General features: G+C 50.9%; 1 protein-coding gene across 1 annotated transcript; it reads left to right on the top strand.

Moving 5' to 3' along the window:
* Nucleotides 1-9347: 9347 nt before the first annotated feature.
* On the top strand, nucleotides 9348-22501 carry LOC119099076 (uncharacterized). Its single transcript, XM_037222129.1, has 5 exons — nucleotides 9348-9431; nucleotides 16059-16213; nucleotides 17943-18103; nucleotides 20027-20124; nucleotides 20669-22501. Exons 2-5 carry the CDS (start codon nucleotides 16062-16064, stop codon nucleotides 20843-20845), a joined length of 588 nt encoding a protein of 195 aa, XP_037078024.1. The 5' UTR covers nucleotides 9348-9431; nucleotides 16059-16061; the 3' UTR covers nucleotides 20846-22501.
* The last annotated feature ends 252 nt before the right edge of the window (nucleotides 22502-22753 follow it).

The raw sequence follows: 22753 nt of genomic DNA, 5'->3' as shown, positions 1-22753 counted from the left end.
GCGATGCATCGAAGATATCAAAGATACAAAAGCATCAAATACGATGAAATAAGCTCACGTATAGCTAGTGGTATACTTCAAAGTGGAAAAAATTGCTCTAGACAACACAGAGTCTCCGTCAAGTAAATATGCTCCTAGATAATTCATGGCTTGATTACGTCAACGTACCTTCCACAACTTTGGTTGAGAGCCAATTGATGACCGTTATATCTGGCAATGGTGTTCACGAACGCCAGGTATGAACGTATTGATAATTACATTTGTCTTGGCCTAGGTCGCCACATGGCTAATGGATTAGCGGGATTTAAATGACGTTATTATAGCGTGATGATACCTGGATGACCTTGAAATAACCTCTGAAATAGTCTGCACATCTTCGCGGCCATGCACCTCAGAGACTAGAGTAGCTGGTATGAAGAAGGGCATGACGGCGAACTGCTCTGAATGAGCTTCAGGAAGGCTTTTTTCAGTTCAGAACCCCATATATATGTGGAATATTTCCTTTAACGTGACGCTGGTAGCGTACGGCTACGCACGGTGCAGCGAATATAATGCACACCGATGACGGGATTTTTGAACGAATATTACATGGGCCAGGGGCTTGCTTGTAGTTTGTTAACAATGCCCATATAGTCAGTGACATCAACGGATTTCTACATTTCTTTAAAAATGCGCAGTCACGCAAAATTGAGTTTACTATGCATGAACTGAACAAAGTGGCCATCTAATGATCGGTAACTAAGTGCATGAAATAGAGAACTAGCTACACGGTCTCCGTGACATCAGGTAAATGCAATTTTTAAACCTCAGTCCCACAAGTAACTGCCAAGACTGCCAGCATTTAAGGACCAAATGCATGGGTATGCATCATTCCTTCAATCATGCGTCACTGACATATCTAGAAACCGCTGCTGGTTGCCTTGACACCAGATTTACGCTTTAGGTACGCGTACAAATAACGAACTGCATTCGATCGAATATTAGTTTTGCCGAATACATTTGGCTGAGTGCTATTTTGATGGTGCTTTTTGCTGTAATGTCAAAAAAGTCGATATGGTTAAAGTTAAACGGTCATTTGGCGAAATGCCTATTTACCGATCTATCAAACGGACAAAATGTTCAGAAGTCAAAATGTATATTAACCGAATGTCGGTTTAACGAAACGTTTTTGGGTTGAACGATTATTTTTGGAAAGCGCTTTGATCAAACGCTTACTCGTCTTAATGGTCCTCACTCCAACACTTCTTTTCCAAATGTTTTTTTCAGTCGAATACTAGTTAACTGAAATGTTCTTCAATCAAATTGTTGGAGAGGCCAAGGTTGTTCAAATTTTGGAAAGCAGCAGACTATTTTCGTTTCATTCTGCATGCCATGTGTAATACCTGGTCAGGTCACATTCAGAAATCCTGTATCTGCCACCCAGGTGTGGCTCTAAATATTTTCCCACCACAGGCAGGTGAAAAACAAAAACCGCTGACACTCCTAAAAGAGAAATAAAAAAATCGGAAATCTGAAGGGAGCACCTAAGCCTTTGAGATTTTGCTCAAGCTGTTGACATTTTTAATCTTAATCGAGATTAATGACCTAACACGACCTCTTTAACTTTTTAAATGTTCCCATGTCAGCGCGTTATTGCTGAACACGATAAAAGTGAAACCCGTAAGCATCCTTACCTGATTGGCTCCAAAATGCCTCTTTGACCAAAACAATAAATTTGTTTTCTAGCGTGCCTAAGTGATGGCTTCACTTGATATGTTACTGGTTAATTCCGGACCCGCCCATGAAACTAAGCGCCATTATTTGTGGTTGACTGGCAGTTGCTCGTCGGTAAAGTTCGTATGCCTAATGTTGTCCAGGATTATGTTCGCAAGGTATAACATTCGTAACGTGCCAAATTGAAATGTAAAAAGCTTTCATTGGAGACAGTTCACATGCATAAATGGTCGTCAGGAAAAGTTCGTAACGAAGTTGTTGGTATGCGTAAAAATTCGCACAGAAGGAGGTCATACGCAATTTTTGCACGCAAATGATAGTGTGCAATTATTTTTCATGAATAAAGTACATATGACAAAATTGCGTTGCCAGAGGAATGCATAACGCATAATTTTACCTGTTGTGCATAAAACAGGACGCAAAATACGCTATCGAAATTTCGTCAGGACTAAAGCTCGTTAAGTTCAAACGTCGATCTCCATTCTTGGTGTCGGTCCTCGGGTGAATTGTCATTGCATGGCCACCACATCCCGTCGATCGGGGACCGCACTCCGTTCCCGTCCCAGTCCAATCGTACACACCACCAGACCGTCCGTGTCACCATCATCCCCTACATTGGCGGATGTAGGGGACATGGCGGCAGAGAGCGACAATTGCATAGGTCAGGTCAAATAATATGACTAGCTTAGCTCTTCATAACATGAAATTAAACGCCTTCCAGGGTCCAGCAAATGAGCCCGCTTGAACATGAGCAGTGCAAAATTAGCCTGGGATGGAAGGGACCGGAGGTTAAAAATCAAAACAAAGATGGCCCCCGCGGTGTCGACGCCTCCCACCTGAAGCCTTCTGAGCGAGCCACTGACGCCAGCTGACTGCCGCGGCTGAAGCCAACACACTTGCGGAATACGGCGGGCAGACGTGTGGCTGGCGCGTAGCATGCGATTGCTTATAAAACGCAACCCAGACCTCAGAGGGAGAGGCGGATCCGCTCTTTGCTGCACCCACTGTGATTAGGACTTTCTTTGCACCCGACGCAACATTGCCCAAGGCTGCAACTGTTCAACTGTGCGCCGGATTGAGCTAACAATTGCACACCCAAACTGTACGCCATGGATTGCCCCGCGGCAACCAGCTTTCGGCAAAATCTGCGAACCGCTGGTACATGATTTGGCACGCAGGTGTTCGATCGGTCCCGAAGCACTCCCCATTGGCGCATCGCGCATAGAAACATATTAATTTGTGATCAGTGCTAACGGATTCTTGCGCACGTACTTTTGTGAAACGAGCTTCATCGTCCGCAACAGTTATGTAACTTCATTTGCATGCGAACAATTGTGTATATACTTAAATGATACGAACTTCTCGTGTGCAAACGTTTGTCCCGACGACCTTTTTTAACAAGAATATTTCATATATACGTAATTTAAACCATACGAACCTTTGCTTACGTACTTCGCCTGCGAACTTTTGCGTACGTAGCTCTGCCACACGAACTTGGTACCTTACGTGCATTTGATCAGGAACAATTGCGTCCGCACTTTATACGTACGGATACATAATTATTTCTTGCGAGTCTTTACTTGCAGCGAGGTATTGTAACTATTACATTGACCCTGACGCTTGGGAGAAAAAAAAACATGTCGAAATGTTTTGGATCGATGCGTTAACTCGCGACCAATCACATGCACGCAGCACTTCACAGAAACGAGTGCTCACAACGCCTATCATCTCGCAGAACAAATTGCTGTGCTTAGCCTTGACACAAGCGCGAGATACAGTGAACGGAGTTTGGGCGTGGGCTAATCGAGGTATGGTGAACAGAGCTTGGGTGTAGGCTGATCGAGGAGCCACTTGCAAGGAGAATCAGCGCCTGGGAAGACTTAAGGGTCCAGTTTCCATTAGATAATGTTTCTCAGGAAGACTATATCGCATTGCACTTTTCGTGCAGCTAGGGAATGTAATTTTGAGACGAAGCAGAAGGCTGACATATGAAAGGTAAGGTGTTGTCGAGAAGTGCGTTAGTAGGTTACCAAGGAAGATGGCTGTGCTGCGCTCGATCAGCTCGCATTGCGTGGACATTGGTCGTCCCCGCCCGCACCACGGGGCAATATTCAACAACAGACTGCACGCTTGCAAAACACAGTTGCTCCGCTATTTGCAATCAATGCATTATTGTTCTACATACATGTATTTAGCTATCGAACGTAAATTGTCGCTAACTGCGTGCTTAACCCCCCAAATGTTTCAAGGCTAAATCATGGTATTTGCAGGTCGGTTCGTTAGAAGTTTATGTGTCCAACGTCACATTGACCGTGCAGTCATTTGAAATTCGCATTAAGCACATCTTAAAAAGAATATACATTACCGAGGACTTCGTTAATAATTGCACGCATTCCAAGCGCCAACGATTACAGGCCACGTCGCCAAAATCGCCCTTACCTGATGCTTCGTCGACACCGTTTTCCGTTTTCCGTTTTCCGTTTTCCGTAATTACCGTTTTCACCGTTTTCCGTTACCGTTACCGTTTTAACCGTTTTTAACCGTTTTCATAATTTGCATTCGATGCATTGCAGACAAAGTTATCGGTAACCACCTACAGCATATTGAATCCTTTTAATGCCTGGAGATTAGGTGGCAACTTTAAAATGTGAGACAGCTAAAGTTAAAGACACCTTACCTCTCACGGCAACCATATAGCCGATCTTAGATCTGCAGATGATGCATCATTGATGCATTGGTATGAGACTGCGCATTTCAACCATTGCCCAAAGGTTCAACAATGGTCTTCAGAGGAGTGGTCGTCAAGAGCTGATACGCATGGCATCAGAGCCAGCATGAACAATTTTTAGGTTTGAACTAGAAGCATCGTTGACGGACGTATGCGAGGTTGCACATTTACTACATCCATACGGGAGAATAGAACATGAGTACGTTTAAACTATGTGTATATCCGCTGACAACCCGTATTCTTAAGTCAATGCAACACATACCATCAAAATAAGTCAGCAACACCACCCACCCCGCAAGCGCGCGTTTTAACACGCGATCTTCCGCAGGGTGACCAGCGGCACGTCCCCGGTCAGCTGACCGGCCAGCCGGTGATGATGGGGAAGGTCACGAGAAGACGTCCACCCCTGGCGCGCCTGCGGGCTATTTCGGCCGGGGGTGCCGTGGGCTGTTGAGTCTCATTACGGGGCACTTGGCCGTTTGAATGGGGACGCCGCTGGAGACCGCGGCAGATAAATACCCAGGTGAGCGCACACAGGCGACAGAGCGACCCCGGCACCGCCTGCAGGAGCTCAGCGTAGTGCAGTGACCGCCCAGAGGACCCACATCATGGTAGGTTCCATCACGGCGCTGGGCTTCGCCTGATGCTGTGAGGGCATCTGGAAAGTTGCTGGGTTTGGAGACGTTACACAGGAGCCGCTGCCGAAAGATGGGTTGCGCACCAACACGGTGCACAATCTTGGCAGCAGCAATGAACTTGGGTGCCAGGAATGGCTCCCAAAACCCGGGCTGTGTCCCTCAAGCTCCTGTGGAATCCATGGCCAGCTTTAACATGTCCGGGAATCCGAAATGCCGGACCTATATTGATGTGTTGCCGAACGATTTGTTTTGCTCTTCAATCCTGTCAGAGTGTTGTCGGAAAGCATACGTGAACCACGATTCATTTTAAATTTTTTTTCGGAATATCGAATGATATCCAGAACTTGCGTTTATGCTGTGTCCAAGGGTCGCCTTGGATTCACTTTTGTAACGTTAGTGATTTTTTTGAGCATTTCCCAGACTGCTGGCTCGGCGTAGAACCAAGATTTCTTAGTTACTATTTATCACCAATGCGAGATAGGTTCTTTCCATGATAATCTTCCGCACAAATTTCCTTGTATTTAAAACTTTTTCTTTACCTGATCTATCAGGTTCTATGTCTTAAATGGGAAAGAAGCTTTCCGTCAGCGAAGGAGTGTTTCGGGATCCTCCAGGGCCCTGATCTGTTACAAATTTTGTCAAGAAGCCTCTGGAATTCAGAATACTTTTCGTTTTTTGGGGTAAAATATTGCCCGATGTTACAAATATTGTTTTCCAGCCATCTCTTAGTAGCCCAAGTCCGCTGCTGAAATACTTGTACATGCAGGACGGGCACTTTTATTTTCCATAGTAATTTTGCAGGGTGTATGAACCAGTAAAGCATTTTTCAAGAATCTTTTAGGATCCGGGATCCCTTTGGGCCTCGGTACATATCTGCTTGGTAACGTTTTTGTGCGATACCAACGCGACTAATCGTGCATTGTTCATTTGGCCACAGAGGAGTTCATACAAAAAGAGCGATATAGTCGAATTCTGCTAGTCCCCAGAACGTCGCCACACCGCTGGGTTTCGTCACTTCTTGATGTGCCGCGTCCGTCACTGATTCTGTTGGACAAGTCTGTCTGTCTGTCTGTCTGTCTGTCTGTCTGTCTGTCTGTCTGTCCGTCTGTCTGTCAGTCTGTCTGTCAGTCTGTCTATTTCTCTCTCTCTCTCCCTCTCTCTCTCTCTCTCTCTCTCTCTCTCTCTCTCTCTCTCTCTCTCTCTCTCTCTCTCCCTCTCTCTCTCTCTCTCTCCCGCTCCCTCTCCCTGTTCACATTGATGGGGATCAAAGTGATGCAATCCAAAATACGACGGTATTTGCTGGAGGTCGCACGGTTGACTCGTATGAAATGGCTGAAACTGAGCAAATCATAGTGCACTCGTGTAGCAAGACATCACAGACTATCTTAAGCAGTCTTGACAGCATGAAGTCTCTAGTGTTGGTGACGAGCTTGCATATTCCTGGATTTCATACCAGCATCTAATCACAATCAGTTCACCAAAGTGACGCCAGTGTCGACACACCGATCAGCATGAGCCAAAGGGTGAATATCGTAGCACATAGAAGCACTTCATGACCGAATTCAGATTCTGGTACCCGACCAGACCATGCATCCAGTCATATGTCTGTATATTACGCATACCATATCTGACGGCGTCGTATTCCCTGCCGACATGTTCACAGTCCAGAAGCTTTACATGGCCGCGTTAGACTTTCCTTGTGCGCGTTTTCTTGCCCAGACGCTCACATATCGTGCGCTTCCGCGGTTCGGCTGTCTTTCCATTAAAACACCGAATTTTTATTTTTCCCGCGGCTTATTAGTATAGTGCTTCGGGCGTTGTTTGCGTTGTAACTTGTCGCGGTTCTCTAACTAATCTCCCACTTTCTTTCCCCGCTCCCCGCACCTGCACGCGCACACACCGCCCGCGCGGCAGCCGACGCCGACGCGTCCGGGCCTGTGCCGGCAGAACTGCAGCCCACTCAGCCGGAGCCTGCTGCTGGTCACGCTGCTGCTGTCGGGCAGCACTGGCCGCCTGCTGCTGGCCCGCGCCGGCGAGAGCTCGGACGGCTGCGGCCAGAACCCGCTGGTCACCCTCATCAGCGCCGCCCAGCAGTTCCGTCAGTATCCGGCGCCCGTCTTGCTGCCCTCCTCTCAGCTGAGCTGCGCGTGGATGCCCCCTTCCGGCCCCGGTTGATGTGGGCGCGCAACATCTCATTCCCCGGCTTCTTACGGGCCAAAATAGGTGTCGTATTCGGAGGGGAGAACCCTTTCAATAATGAGTTCAAACGGTTACAGTGATGCTTGCAGCAGTGATTATTTCATTAAGGGTAAGCGGAACAACTCGGAAGGCGTCACCGGCAGCTCACCGATGCGTTTGCATGCGTGCATAAATCACTTATGCGAAAACGATCGGCAACGGCTTTTATGACTTAGTTTCGAGGCATGCAATTACAAATTGTATGTTTGTACCTAAAGACCAACAACTTGCCTCAAATATAACATTTTTGCATATTAAGCTAGGTGTCACGTTTACCCTAAAACGATACAGATCGGAGTGCGGCGGCCAGCGGTGGCGAGTTCGTCACTGACTCTCCCTCCCCCTCCCCCCTCCCCACTCGTCCGCGCACAGAGGGCCTGTCGATGAGTCAGCTGATGGCGGCGCTGGAGCGAGACCGCGAGGCATCTGGCGAGCTGCTCGGCCTGATCCAGGCCTACCATGACTGCGTGCGTACCGGAGACGGCACCCGCTACAAGCGGACCCGCCACAGCGCCCGCAGCGCCATCCTTTCGCCGCTGCGGCCGCGTGGCGGCGCTGGCGTCGCGCTTTAAGCCAGCTGTGACCACCCACTGAACATCGGACGACCGGCCAACGCACAGAGCCACACGTCACGGACAGTCGGGCCCACTCAGCCTGTGATCACATGGGGCTCAGACAGCAAACAGCGCGGAAAGAGACTTCCAGGTGGGCTGTTCCACCAAAGCGCAGCCTAAGCTGAACATTACATTTTTAAGGGCATCGAAGCATGACGATCTGTACCTACGAGGGGCTGGGGTCACAGATCGTTATTATTGTCGTGGCGAATTTCCGTAAAAAGCAGCCATCTTCGTGAACCGATAAATTCAAATTAAGCCATACCAACGTGAAAGCCCATGTGAAGGGTGAACATGCCCATATCAAGAGTGACTCGTCCACTAGTATCACCCCTGGCTGCGAAAATTGCCTGGAAGTAGGATAACCGCCGTATAGTGGAAGTCTTGAAGAGTGCAATCAGCTGGGATACTCCATCAATAGACCAAAGCTGTGTCAGCCTGGCTACGCGTTCAGTATGTCGCAAACATTACCAGCGTCCGGTACAGGGTACTTGTGGCTCTATCGGAAATATTGTGTGATGTAAATTGTGAATATATTGCTGTCGCGGATTTTGATGTGTGGTGCAATCTAATAAATATAGCAGTAAACACCGTTTTCAACTTTCTCAGGGAGCACAGTCCAGAAGAAGTGGGTGCAATTAGAGTGTCAGATCGTGTCAGATGACAGCGGCGCAAGGTCAGAATTGTCCTCGGGGTCTCCGAACACCTGAAAATGAACCCTCCAGTAACTAGCGTAAGCCTCTTCACTCAGAGCCATGACACCAGTAGCCCCCCCCCCCCCTCATTGCTACAATCCTGTATGATGGAGCAAACATTCCATAACGAATCCAATGAGCCACCAGGTGATGTGAGATGGGTAGAGAATCGGAGTCCCTTGGACAAGAAGCAACAACAAGAATGCAAACGACAGCGGCGCAGTATATACGGAGGAAACAGCCAGCACTGCCACAACAGGTTTGCTGATTTCGGAAGTCTTAGACTTACAGGCTTTTTCCCAACTAATAGGGTTGCAGCGAAATGGAACCCGTTAACTCAAATCCGTATCACCATTACTTGTTAGCTTCGTCGGCATTTGAATTGCGTGATCGTCTCTCGCAGTGCACGCAAGGGTATTTCGGGACAGTTATGCAGCTTCTATCAGCCCCTCAAGCAGCACTCCCGTCATTCGCATGAATAACAGCCACCAATCAAATCGGCTTCCTAGGCTCCCACCTAAGAGCGCATCCACGACCTCTAACGGTTCCCACGCCACACTCTCCCACCCCCACCTCCCATTCGCTGGCTCACAGCCCGCGGGCACGCCGGGGGAGGTTCACGCGAGTCGAGAAGCGGCAGAGGCCCCGCCCACTGTGCCCCTCGGACCGTGGGAGTACGGCGCGGCGGAGAGAGCGCCAGTGTATCGCAGGCGCTCGGCTGGGTTGGAGGCGCGGGCGCGAAGCCGACGGCAGCGAGACACGCGCGACTGAGGCCATACTGAAGACAGGCCAAGCAACGGCTCAGGTGAGACTGGCGACGGGGACTCACGTTCTCAGGTGAGACTGACGACATGGAGTCACGTTCACGGGTGAGAAGGAGGACAGGGAGTCACGCTCTCGGGTGAAATTGACGACAGGGAGCCACGTGCGCAGGCGGGAGTCACGTTCTCATGTGAGACTGACGACAGGGGGTCACGTCCTCAGGTGAGACTGATGGCAGGGAGTCACGCTCGCAGGTGGCTGTGACGCTCTCACGTGAGATTGACGACAGAGATGCACATGTTGAGGTGAAATCGACAGCGGAAAGACACGTACTAAGGTGGAACTGACTTGGTGGAACTGAGTCCAACGGACCAGCCACTTCCTCAGATGGGACTAAAGACAGCTGCGTTGTCAGGCAGGGCTGACGACGGTAAGTTACTTGATCAGATGAGACTTCGGGAGGAGGTTACGTTCTCGAGTGAGACCGACAACGAAGCGGCGTGCGCTGGACTGGGCCCCAATGACAAGTCGCTTACTCAGGGGAGACTGGCGGCGAGGTGTCACGCACTGACGTGAGGTAGCGAATCAGAATGATGCGACCAATGACGAGGAAGACAGACGATGAGCAGATGCGACACACAGATAGTGCGAGCATTCGGGATGCCATAGTCCGAGCACAGCGCGAGCTTCGGCGTGTTCATAAACACGCGTACATTTACAGCCAAACCGTCAGGCTGTGAAGCTGCATTGACGTCAGAAGTCGGGGCGCCCACGGCTGTCAGCTGGTGCAGACCAGACCAGATGGCTATCACCCGCTTACGCCCGCGATGCCTGACGACGGCAGAGGTGCGCTTGCGCCGCGTCATCAGGAAGTTGCCTGGATCTCATAACAAAATGTAAAATGTCGGGACAGCACGGCGGAGCTCTCGTGTGATTGAAAGCTGGGCTCACGATGACCGCGGTTCGCTCGTGCAAGGTTGTCATGTGGCTACACGGACAACATGGACAACAGGGACTTGCACTGGCCGCGTTCTGGTGAAAGCAGAAGTATTAGGGGCCATGCGAGATCAATGTTGACATCGAGCCTCAGAATATAAGCCGTCACTAGCGTGCGTTGCGTAGGTTGCAGTCAGCGGATTAACCAGGGGCATGGAGCACTGGGTTAACACCTAATCTGAGGAGGGCAAGCTCAGCATATCACGCCAACCACTCGTAGATCAACCTGAAATCTGAAGACAAAAGCTAATGAGAAAAACTCTGCATTTTCAACTTCCCGGGTCGCATGACGGCGCCTCCTCCTCCTCCCCTTATTGGGCTTATCACTGTCCACGTAGCTCTTAAAATGACAGTTTCAAATGGGAGAACCAATGAAAGAGCCAAATTTCACAGCTTTTGTGCGAAGATTTGGATGGCAGCTATTTCACAGGATTGATCTAGCGACACTTGCTAATCACGCGCCCTGTTTGTCATGTTGTTCCAAGGTCGTCTTTCACAGCCAATTACGTCCCGAGTACGTCTCGGCTCCAAACGATCGCTCGTGCACCATTACGTGTCTCTCAAACACGCCACAGCATGCGATGTGTTCCTGCGAAAACGAAAGAAGAATGGCGCACAGCAGAAGACCCATGGCGCGATCTTTGCGCCAATTACACAATCGCACGACGTCAAAACTGGATATGACTCGCCGCTCCGCAGCGGCCATCGGCCGCCACAGCCTATAATTCCGAGCGATAACGGTGCCCGGTCCAGTTCGCCCCTCCTTTTAATCCGCCGACCTGACCCGGATGACCTCAGCGGCGCGGTCGGCGGGACCGGCGCTTTCCCCGCCCACCGCCGCGCCCACCGCTGCAAACCCGCCGGACCGTCTCCGGACCGGACCCGAGCGCCGCGTTGAGCACACCTGCATCCCGTGCATGGCGGGACGGATCACGAAGCCGATTACGCGGTCCGTGATCTGCTGCAGCCGTCTGCCGGCCGGACGCCGCTCCGGCCACGTGCCCGGGACAGTGTCGCCAGGCGGCTCACGGGCGCCGCCGCGCGGGCGGGGCGCCGACCCTCGCGGCGCGGGGGTGACCCGCCGCTGTCGGGTGTCGTGCAGCCGCTGCAGGAACCAGTCGCTAGATGCTCCTTATCTGTGGGCTTCATCGCGTCACACGCCGGGAGGTCATCACCTGATCTGTCGAGGCGGGAAGTCCGTCCTCACGAAGCCAGGTGGACGGCACCGCTCGCGGAAGTCTCCCAGAAGCTCCGCTGAGCCTGCGTGGCGCCGGATCGCGGCGAAAGCAGGCAGCTTCGCCCACCAGGCAGGCTCGAGTGCGAAACGAACATCCGGATGGGCCCAATTAGCGATGTAATTGGATACAGTTAGACGTAACCACAGGTCATGACCATCCCTAAGTCCATGAGTTCATACGGATCCAGGCGAGGCCCAAATGCCATGAACGACATGAACACGGGGAGCTTTCGCCGGCCACGACACGCAGTCCACGTGGATTCCCAGATAGCGTGAAGACGGGTATCAGACTGCGGACCACAGGTATCAGACCGCGGGCCGCAGGTCTCAGACACGGACCACAGGTCTCAGACTGGGGACCATAGGTCTCAGACGCGGACTACAGGTCTCAGACTGCGGCTAAAGTGAGTCTCGCGCTTGAATTGACCTAGACAGGTGTCGCATCGAGGACACGGGCAGGTCTCAGATGATGACACAGACAGACCTCAGATGATGACACAGACAGACCCCAGATGAGGACACAGGCTGGCCTCAGATGATGACACAGACAGGCCTTAGATCGTGACACAGGAAGGCTTCAGATGAGGACACAAGCAGGCCTCAGATGATAACACAGGCAGGCCTCAGATGATGACACAAGCAGGCCTCAGATGCGGACAAGCAGGCCTCAGACGAGGACACAGGCAGGCCTCAGATGATGACACAGACAGGCTTTAGATCGTGACACAGGAAGGCCCCAGATGAGGACACAAGCAGGCCTCAGATGATGACACAAGCAGGCCTCAGATGCGGACAAGCAGGCCTCAGACGAGGACACAGGCGGGCCTCAGACTGGGTCCTCAGACGGGCCTCAGGGCCGGACTCCCGCCCAGACACCCCGCTGACGTCTCCAGACGGCCCATCGGCGTCACCCCCAGCGCGGCCGGACGCTGGCGGCCTCGCTGCACGGTTTACAGCCGATCAGGGGCGACCGTGAGGCTGCACCGGGACGCCCGCGGGCGATCGGCTCCCAGCGCGCCGGCAGCCGGCCTTCGGACGCCAGCGCCGGCCCCGGAGGCCCTGGCCGCCCGGACCAGAGCCTCGCTGCGCCGGGAAGGCCCGACGTGCGGTCGCGGCCGGGCGGGCCGGGCCGGCGTCATCGGGTGACGGCCCGACTTGCCGCTGCGGTGCGGCGCCTGCCGCGCCCCGCCTGACCGGCCTTCCCAGGCCCGCGGCGCGGTGTGAGCTCACACGGATGTGACTCTTCCGGCCGGACCCGTGCGACCCATTAACTGACGGTCAGAGGCGGGCCTAAGGAGGCGCGGGAGGCGCGGGGGGGGGGGCAACCGGGACACAATCTCTTCTAAGACGATTGAAAACACCAGCTTGATTTTAGTGTGGCTGGTACCAGACTTGGAGTCTGGCCACCCAACCGGACGTTGGTACCTCCCAAGATCCGGTGCTGAGTCCGCCCCTGGGTGAGGGCGGGCAATACCTCCACTCGAACCTGGGAAGTACGGGAACTACGCCGACCGCGGCGGTGCTCGTGGCCGTTACAGGTTGCAGAGGCTGCGTCGCTGTTTTGTGATCGCAGGCACGTATATGGGCATTGCTGTGCCCATTCTCACCTAATGCAAACTTGCACTGCAAACTTTTGTGTGTGAATGCAAGCTTGTTTTTTAGGCTTGTAGCAGGGCTCTGAACTGATTGGGTAGTAAGCTTGGCCCTTTTTTGCGTGGGCCCTGATTCGGCCCGATTCTGGCTTTCCTCACGCCATCCCAAGCCATTCCGGCTGCAGTGTTGAAATCTGTTGACTTTTCTCGACCACCAATTCGGCATCAACTCAATCCTGACGCAAATTTGTACCCTACTTTGCTGAGGAGAATGCGGGCTTTCAGAGGCATGCAATGACAGGTCATTTCTCACCAAGGAAACCCTATACTCGATAGGAAATCTTGTATAATCGAATCTTCTACGAACAATCATCCAGCGTACTTGCTGAAGACTGCATTGTCATATGCTGAGTGGAAAGGAATGGAAGGGATACATGGCCATTATGAATCGACGTTGTTTTCGGTACCGAAATCAGTCTGTCCATGTAATGGCTGCTACCTTATTTCTGCCCTAGTGCTCGGTGCCGACTGCAAAAACATGGCATAAGTGTAAAAAATGTGACGTGGACAGGGACTACATATGACAGAGCAGTGGATATATGCGACAGGGCAGGGACTATATGTGACAGCACTGGGGCTATACGTGCCAGGGTAAGGGCTATATGTGACAGGGGTAGGGGCAGATATGCTATAATAGAACTCATACATTCATGCTTAGGTACGTATCAGGAAAGTTTTGAACAGGTTATTTGTTGATAACAAAGCGGCTACGGCATCGCGACAGGGGTCAAAAGTTGCAGAGACGACTGAATCAAGCGACAAAGCCGGTGGCAGTGCAACACGTATTAAAAAGAGAGGTAGCGTTTATAATTTATACGCATCTAAGGACTGCGCTAATGATATTTTCCTCCCATCTCCCCATTTCGTATATTCTTCATCCGCCACTGATCCGAGCCTTTGCCAGGACTGGACTCACATTCACCTATCACAGTGTGAGGCTGGACAACAAACACTGATTTGCTTTTTTTTCTACGCCGTTACCCAAGAACAGGTAACCAGGAGTGCCCCTCGCTCAATCCCAGCGACGCAGTAAACCGTACGTTAACACCAGAAAACATAAAATCAAGTCGCGGCACTCCCAGCTAGGAAGATGAAACAAACGTTAAAAAAAACAGGCGAAGAGGTGGAGCAGACCTGAAGGAATTGTGTTATGTGATAGGTAGGGAAAAATCATAGATGAAAAGGCTTAAAGTAGTCATTAGCCAAAGTCAGCTGATGACAGCCCGCTACAACCGCCCAATAATCTACAACCACTCAATTCCCCGTGTTAGTAAGGGCTATACAGTCACAAGTCGGAGGAGGCAATTACCTGGTCATTTTTGTGCTGGGTTTTGAGCTGGATGTCCAGGGAGTCCACCCAGCTAAGCAGAGCTTGTTGCTGGGAAAATTTGCATTGCAACGACTTACTCACTAACATCTCATTTTATTAACGCATAATTTTGAGGACTCTGCATCCAACACTGACTCCGAATTAGACCGCGCAGTACACATACACTTTTGGGCGGATCGTAATCGTGGCATTGAAGTGGAAAGGAATGCGGGAGTATGAGATGCTTGGTTCTGTGGAGAAAGATCAGTTTAAATTTCAGGGCTTCTTGACCTCTTGAGTGCCACACTGACGCCGTATGATAACGGTTTCGGAAAGAAAAGGTGGTTTCGACTACGGGCGTACGTTTAATACCTCCACCAGAAACCGGTTCGGCAGTTTCTAGGATATCAGGGATGCTTGATTCTTCGCGCGGAAGAATGTCAAGCGAAATTCGTCGCATGCAAATCGGACTTAGCCGAACGTTTAGGCAGGAAAATATTTTCACCCATTTGCACCTAGTAAATTCTGTCGTGCTTTTATTTTTTGCTGCCAGATGCGCTATTACGTGTAATGCTTCCGGCACCATAACATTAATACATTAATGTCGTTGCTAATTATAAGTCATGGTGGGGCCGACTTGAGCAGCCGCTGAGTCCATGGCTTGACGCAACAAGCGGCCAACAACACGGGGGCGAGTTACCAGGAAGCTTTCAAGGAGATTAACGAGCGCTGTCCTTTTGAGGCATCGTTACTTTCGTCTCGTGATTAGTCGCTTAGTGTCACTTAACGACCATGAAATGCAAGAGGGTTTGTTACGTTTATTCCTTCGTGTCGCATCATCTGAGATGACGGAGGTGACCCAATGGGAGAAACTGTACCGGGTTTGCAAACCACTTATGTACTTTGTCGATTCCCTACACACCACATTAGTCAAATGGTTGTTTGTACCTCTTCCAGCATCGGAAGAAAAACAATGAAAATCGAGCGCTGGGAAAAGAGAGACAAATAATGTGCTCAAGCTGGGCATGCCAAGTATCTATCAATGATCAAACAAGAGAACGTGAGAGAACGTTTAAAGCGGCGCAGGGAAGGCGTCTAATCACAGCATCATGCAAATGCCACTGTTGCTCGCTTGCATGCTGCTGGGAACTTGTAACCAGCAAATGAGGCTCAAACTTTAAACAGAACGCCTTCCGTTTCCACAAGCGGCTTTTTCTGGATGTCTCGAATGGCTCGAAGTAACTAAGGAAGATGCTGACCAACTAAGCGAACGAGCCAAGACACCGCTCCAAAGATCTTCGTCTCGCTGCTGCCTGTACCATGATCTGTGCAGCCTGCGCTAAACATGCTGCCTGACCCGAGTCCACGGCAGCCGTGTGACGCGCGGCCCCTGCTGACCTGAGGGCTTCCCCTAGTCCGCGCGTGCTGCCCGACCGGGGCCCTGCTCCGCTGACTCAGCGCGTCTCCCCTCCGCAGACCATGCGCGCCTCAGGCCGGTCCGTTCTGCTGCTGGCGCTGCTGCTGTGTCTGCGCGCCGCCGACGGCTCCTGGCACCGCCGTCTCAGGGGTCAGGGCCGTCGCATCACCAGCCTGGCCAACGTGCTCAGACACGAGCGCACCCAGCGCGACAGGTAACCGTGTGACGGGACGGCACAGCAGCGGCTCGTGACGCGGCGGGACGCTCGCGGTACGGTGGGCTGCGTTACTCGCGAGAGAGCGGCCTCGGTGTTCTGTACGCACCGATCGAGCAGAGGTTGCGGTGACGCTTGTTGAAAACATGATTGGCGGGAGAGGGGGCTGCCTTCCGCCGACAGTTTTGTATTTCTGAGGCCTTTTTTTGGCGGGAACTGAGTACATGCGCAGCATTTCATCGTTTTTTTCAGACCACGTAATATTTGGCACGTCTTGCAACAGTGATAGGCTGTGAGCTGTTGCATTTCAGTGACCTAAGTGAATCGACCAGTAAAATTGTCTTGGAGAAGCTAAGAACATTATCCGCCACGTGAAACGGTAGTTTACTTGCGTGTAACTCTCGTTTGCGGCCAGGGTACTTATGACTCAGAGATAAGAGTGCAGACCCGAGAACCCCAACTCAGGTCTAATGCTTCGCCAGCGGGAAGGGGTCAGTGAACCTGCGGGTAATTATGCTCGCATGTGTAACGTACATGTATATATGTGTTTATATAAATATGCATGTATATATAGGTACATATATATATATATATATATATATATATATATATATAGATATATATATATAATGCACATATTGTGCGTGCCACAAAACACTGTATTAAAAAAGTACGGCGCTGTCGGCGAAAGCAAACTGGTTCTGGCAGCGAAGCATTCTGTTTACCGTCCGTTATATTCCAATGATTTCAAGGGCACCGGGAACAAAAAAAGTTCGTTGTGAAACGGTGATTTGAGGATAGCACGTTGGCGACGTGTAAGATATCTCAGTCAAAACAAATTGCCCTACATTCTGGCTCCGTCTAGAACTGATGCGGCTATGGGAGGATATTTCCGCGTCACAAAATCATGCAGACAGAAGGAAGCAGGTGAGCGAACAAGTGGTTACCTATGTCTCGAGGCTACGATATGCGGAACGTCGTGGAAGCGCGGGGTCACATTGTGCAAGAACACGCTTCAGCAACGTTTGAACACAGCTATTGGTTAATTTGCTTTGCAGGATGGCAGGCATCAGGATGGAGATCGGGATATTTCCTTAGAGATAAAAGAAATTAGCTAGGAGGTGGAGGCCGATACATACCTCGTTCAGCCTGTGTTGAGACCTCGTGAAGGATTGGTTTCGTTTTGATTTGTGTTCCTATAATTTCGAAGACTATCGCACAACACCCTTTTATGAAACGAAAACTGCCACAGCTTGACGATTCCCAAAATTGGATGAAATACGGAAGAGCCGCCGAGTCCGTAAGAGGCACCAGCGTGAAGGTTATCGCGTGAAGTACCACCGCGCTGCACAGCCATGCATTTACCATTTAATGAAATTGTGTCACTTTGGGTCTTGTCATCTTGTTTCGTCTAGTCACTTGTCTTGTCTTGACAAGTCTTGACAGCCGTCTGTGTCGTGATGATGTCAATGATAGTGATTATGCGGATGCCCCAAGTTCTAATTTCCCACTAATGACGGCTAGAGAGCAAGCGGCTATTTTACTAAAACAGTCTTTTGCCTCCCATGTTCTCACGAAAACACAGACATGTTTGCAATTTTCCACACATTAACACGTCATTTTGGACCAGAATGTGCTATCCAGGTTCAGACCTTCCCGCTATCTCTCAAATGCGTTAACGCCCATGAGCCAATGCCTCATGCCACTGATGCTGATGCTTTTATTACAGTGATAATTTCGATGACGACCGATACAGCCCAGCATATCGAGACTATGGCACCTCAAAAGACCTCCTCTCTGGGAAAAACGCCAATCTCAAACATCTGCTGCATCTTCAGCACATACATCACAAGACGATGATGAAGAAGAAGCGTCTAAACAACAGAAATGGTATGACTTGAGAGGCAGATGTCAAAAGGACTGATTTAAAAACACCAACTAAATCGGACGGAAAAGAACAGATATTATGTATATAGATATAGATAGATATATAGATATATAGATATATAGATATATAGATATATATATATATATATATATATATATATATATATATATATGTATGCTCAATGCATATCAACGTATATTAAGTCATTCAATCATTGTTGTGTAAGCTGTGTAACACTCAATCACGAATCACATTTTATGTTATACACATATACATAAATGAATGTGTACACACACACACACACACACACACACACACACACACACACACACACACACACACACACACACACACACACACACACACACACACACACACACACACACACACACACACACACACACACGCACGCACGCACGCACGCACGCACGCACGCACGCACGCATGTATATACATATACACTACATATATACACACACATCTGTCTATCCTATCTATCTATCTATCTATATATGCATATATATATATATATATATATATATATATATATATATGTCTTACCTTGCATACAACGTTGTAGTAATAATGCCTAGCATATTACGCATAGTTGATACAATAATGTAACATATATAAATACGTATACCATGTACCTACATGTCTGCTTGTTTGGACGCATGACACCATACGCATTATGGATTATAGTCCACAGCACAAATATTAAACAATGACTCATCATACGCGTATTACTGAAGTGTTTTGAGTAAAACTGCAATGCATATATATATATATATATATATATATATTCATATCTATATCTATATATACGACGCGTAACATACTCTGGGAAGTTATTGAGTTTTGTTTTCTTATGTAAACACCAGATGTAACTTTTTGACCAGCAATGGACAGCCCCACGATCGGGTACGAATGCTAATGAGCTTAAATGGAGTGTTCCACATTTGTATAGGGGGTTTTAACTGAAATTGCAACTTTGAAGATCATTCGTTGTGGTCACAACCCTGCAATTCTTAAGACATAAAGCCCTCTAGCCTCTGAGCCACACGCCCGCGATGATGTGCAGACTATTCCGTACAGGCTATTTCAAAGCCATTCGGGCATGCATGACGCGATAGCAACGTCATTCCAAACCTAACACCTCATAGGCCATGCGACGTTGAAGCCCGGGAAGAACAACATCGTCAAGCTGTTGAGATCTGGAGTCCGTGAGCGCGATTTCCAAGTACGTGGGACGTCAGTTGACACTCGACCAATGTTGAACAAGCTGTGCAAGTCTCAATCACGAATGACGTTGTGTGGTACCTAAGATGAGAACTTGAACATCGTGACTAGTTATAACGGAAATGCTACTCGTAATCGAATATCATAAGAATAGCGCCACAACCGAAGATGTGAATGCAGGTAAACTTCTTAAACTCACGGACAAATATGCAAGGACACCACGAGAAAGAGCCAAAAGGGAGCACACAACGATATTTCGCCCTGCAAACGCTTCCAGCGCCGTGCTACAGTCTATTAGCGAGTTTGAAGTACTGCAAATGAATGCCACGGTGGCCATTTTGTACGGCTAGTTTGGCAGCACCTCAACTTCATGCAAATGTTCCATTGCGCAATCAAACAATGACATATTGAGGAACCTATTGACTGAATGTGTTGAACGTATAATTAAAATAAATCGAGCTGTGTTGTCTAGAGCAGACTTTTCAACTTAAATCATATGAACTTTACCATCGGTTACCATTTTAGCTTATTTCATAATACGGCTGCTTCAAATTATTTGAACCTGGAACATTCCCTTTAATATTGTTCTACCTAATCCCGCAACGTTCACTGCGATTGCCACGAAAATAACCCGTGGCTTCTATTCTAAAATATAACCTTAACCTGACCATGTGACCTATTCGCAGAAATCTGCCTGTTCAAGGCTTTGCGAAGATGCGGAAATCGTCTCATCGCCCAGTTCTCCTCAGATTCTGGATTTGACAACAGGTGCTCGACCAAAGAGGTAAATGCACGTTATAACGATGTAACCCATTAAATGCATCTTCACAACGCATGCAGCTGTGCATGGTGTCTTGCTGCTTAATTTTGCCTTCAGAATTAGGTGGCAATTCAATTATATCCGACGTGCGTAAGCACACGTGATGAATTCCTCGGCTTTCAATTACCATTGATAGCACAATGAGTACGTTAATTTTTCCAGATGCTGCCGACGATAAATGGCGAGCCAAATATTTCGCGTCGGCCCACCGGTCCCCAACGGCGATGCATGCGTGCGATGATGTTCCCTTTCGTGACGCCAGCGTTACCTTCCAAATTATTGCCTGCCCCGGGATACGGCGATCAAAATTGAAATGCCATACACCTGCAGATGACCAGTGTCCAACACCGACTGCGTTGGTGCACCCACACGTCAAAAATGGCAGCTCGAGACTGGTTCCATGCCCCGGTCCATCCTTACCGTCTGCGCGTCCCGAGACCAGACTACCGCACCTCCTCCCCCGACCCCCGTCATGATCGCGCACAACCGACATCGACCGTGCCGACAGGAGTTCCTGGACTGCATGTCGGGCATGCAGCACGGCGCGTGCCACGTGAAGCACGTGCGCCACGGGCCGTCGCGCGTGCTCGTGGAGCAGTACCAGCAGCGGCTGCGGCGCCTGCTGCGCTCCACGCGTGGCTGCGTGATCGGAGTCGACCTCTCCACGCCCGAGGCGTCCCGCTGAAGCGTCGCTCAGCGACAGCAAGCTCCGGGGTCGACAAGAGATGGCGCTAGTGTCGTCGCAGTCCTGGGTCGCCCGCCGATAGGCGGCCGGCGTCCCGCACCGCTCGTGCAGCTCCCCGTGCGTTAGTGTACTCGCTGCGAGGAGGGATCTCGACTGGCTGGCGTGTGTTTGGAATTTTGTGAGCCGCCGATCCTGTGTTGTTGAATTCATGGCCGGTGTCCACGTTCTCGTGCGCTGGGGGTGGGTTCTCAAGATTGCACCGTTCGCTCAGTGGTGAAGTTAGATGTCACGATCGATGTCCCTCGGTCAGGTCCAGTCGTGCGCGGGTAATTGGTTTGCGAAGGTAACACCTGGTCGGAGAGACGGACCGGCGGTGTCGCTCAAGCAAACGTTACCTGAGGTCGCCAGTACGCTGAACCCATTGGTGCTGCTCATCTCTGCCGCGGGTCAGGCTGCGCTGGTTAGCATCCTGCCTTCTCACGTTCCGTGACACGGGCGAGACGGATGGACGACAACAGGTGGCGCGTAGGTCACTCCGCACCCAGACAGTGTCAGGGGCGGCGGGGCGCTTCTCAGAGGCACGCCCGGCGCGGCGCCACCGGTCATCTACACCTCATCGGCGTCACTCGGTGGCGCCCGAGGCAGATCTCAGAACAGCGGCCGATTACCCGCCGTTTGCGTGAATTTATGGAGCCGGCCGGCTCACAGCCGCCCAACCCGTGATGCTCTGCCAGCGGCGCGGCGGAGAGTCCTCGGAGCGGAGCGGACAGGTCCGTGGAACGCCACGTTTGGTCGTGCTGATTAGACGGCCTGGCGCTGGCCGCGGCAGACGGGGCCAGCAGACGCTCGACAGCGCGGCGTCAGAAGCTGCGCTCTGCGCGCCGCGCTGGCGTCGTCTCGTCGGCTGTCGTCAGAGCACCGGCGTCTCGGTGACTCGCGCTGGGCGCTGTGTCGTCGGCTGTCTTCAGAGCACCAGCGTCTCGGTAGCCTACGCCGGGCGCTGTGTCGTCAGGTGTCTTCAGAGCACCAACGTCTCGGTAGCCTACGCCGGGCGCTGTGTCGTCAGGTGTCGTCAGAGCACCAGCGTTTCGGTGACCCGCGCTGGGCGCTGTGTCGCCAGCTGTCGCCAGAGCACCGGGGTCTCGGTGACTCGCGCTGGGCGCTGTGTCGCCAGCTGTCGCCAGAGCACCGGGGTCTCGGTGACTCGCGCTGGGCGATGTGCCGTCAGCTGTCGCCAGAGCACCGGCGTCTCGATGACCCGCGCTGAGCGCTGTGTCGTCAGCTGTCGTCACAGGCAGACACTTGAGCTGGAGCCGGGTGCTCGTCAGCGGCCAAAGCTTGGAGCCATGTTACGGACACCAGGAGGAGAACTGCGCGGAGGGATTGAAGACCTGTCATGCCACCGGTACAGGCAGACTGCTAGCCAAGGTTACGGGACGCCGCGAGTGCTAAATGGGGCGCTCGACACTGAGTCAGGCCGGGAGTGAGTTACAGCCATCCACAGCTGTTCGGAGCCTGCTCCACCCACCAGCGTCTGCCATTAAAAAACTTGAACCGCCGGCGCTATGTGCCAGCCATCGGGTCTCAGCTCGGGGCGGACCAGGTTCCTCCGCACAGCGAGCGGATGTCGGACCAGGCGCACCGGGCGCCTACCGGTAACGAGAACCGTCGGCTTGGGGTTGCCGTGTCATGGAAACGCTCGCATGTGTGATGTCCCATATTTGTGGATAAGTGTATTTATTTCGTTTGTTGTGGTAGAGAAGAGCTGTAGTAATACACAAAACACTGTGCGCAATGTGTGTTGAGTAGAGATGACCGCGTAGGCTGCTGGAATTGCGATTAATCAGCTGTTACGGTTGTGCTGGATACATACTTTTTAGAGATCCATGGCAGGTGTATTTGCAATCT

Source organism: Pollicipes pollicipes, unplaced genomic scaffold (assembly GCF_011947565.3).
Source record: "Pollicipes pollicipes isolate AB1234 unplaced genomic scaffold, Ppol_2.1 Scaffold_4740;HRSCAF=5597_pilon_pilon_pilon, whole genome shotgun sequence".
NCBI classification, from domain to species: Eukaryota; Metazoa; Arthropoda; class Thecostraca; order Pollicipedomorpha; family Pollicipedidae; genus Pollicipes; species Pollicipes pollicipes.
Note: the sequence above shows the minus strand (reverse complement) of the source record. Positions and strands in the feature narration are given on the sequence as shown.

Coding starts and splice junctions, on each gene's coding strand:
- LOC119099076 (XM_037222129.1), top strand. CDS start 16,062: ATGCGCGCCTCAGGCCGGTCCGTTCTGCTGCTGGCGCTGCTGCTGTGT. Junction 18,104..20,026: donor GCGTCTAAACAACAGAAATG/GTATGACTTGAG, acceptor ACCTATTCGCAG/AAATCTGCCTGTTCAAGGCT. Junction 20,125..20,668: donor ACAGGTGCTCGACCAAAGAG/GTAAATGCACGT, acceptor CCGTGCCGACAG/GAGTTCCTGGACTGCATGTC.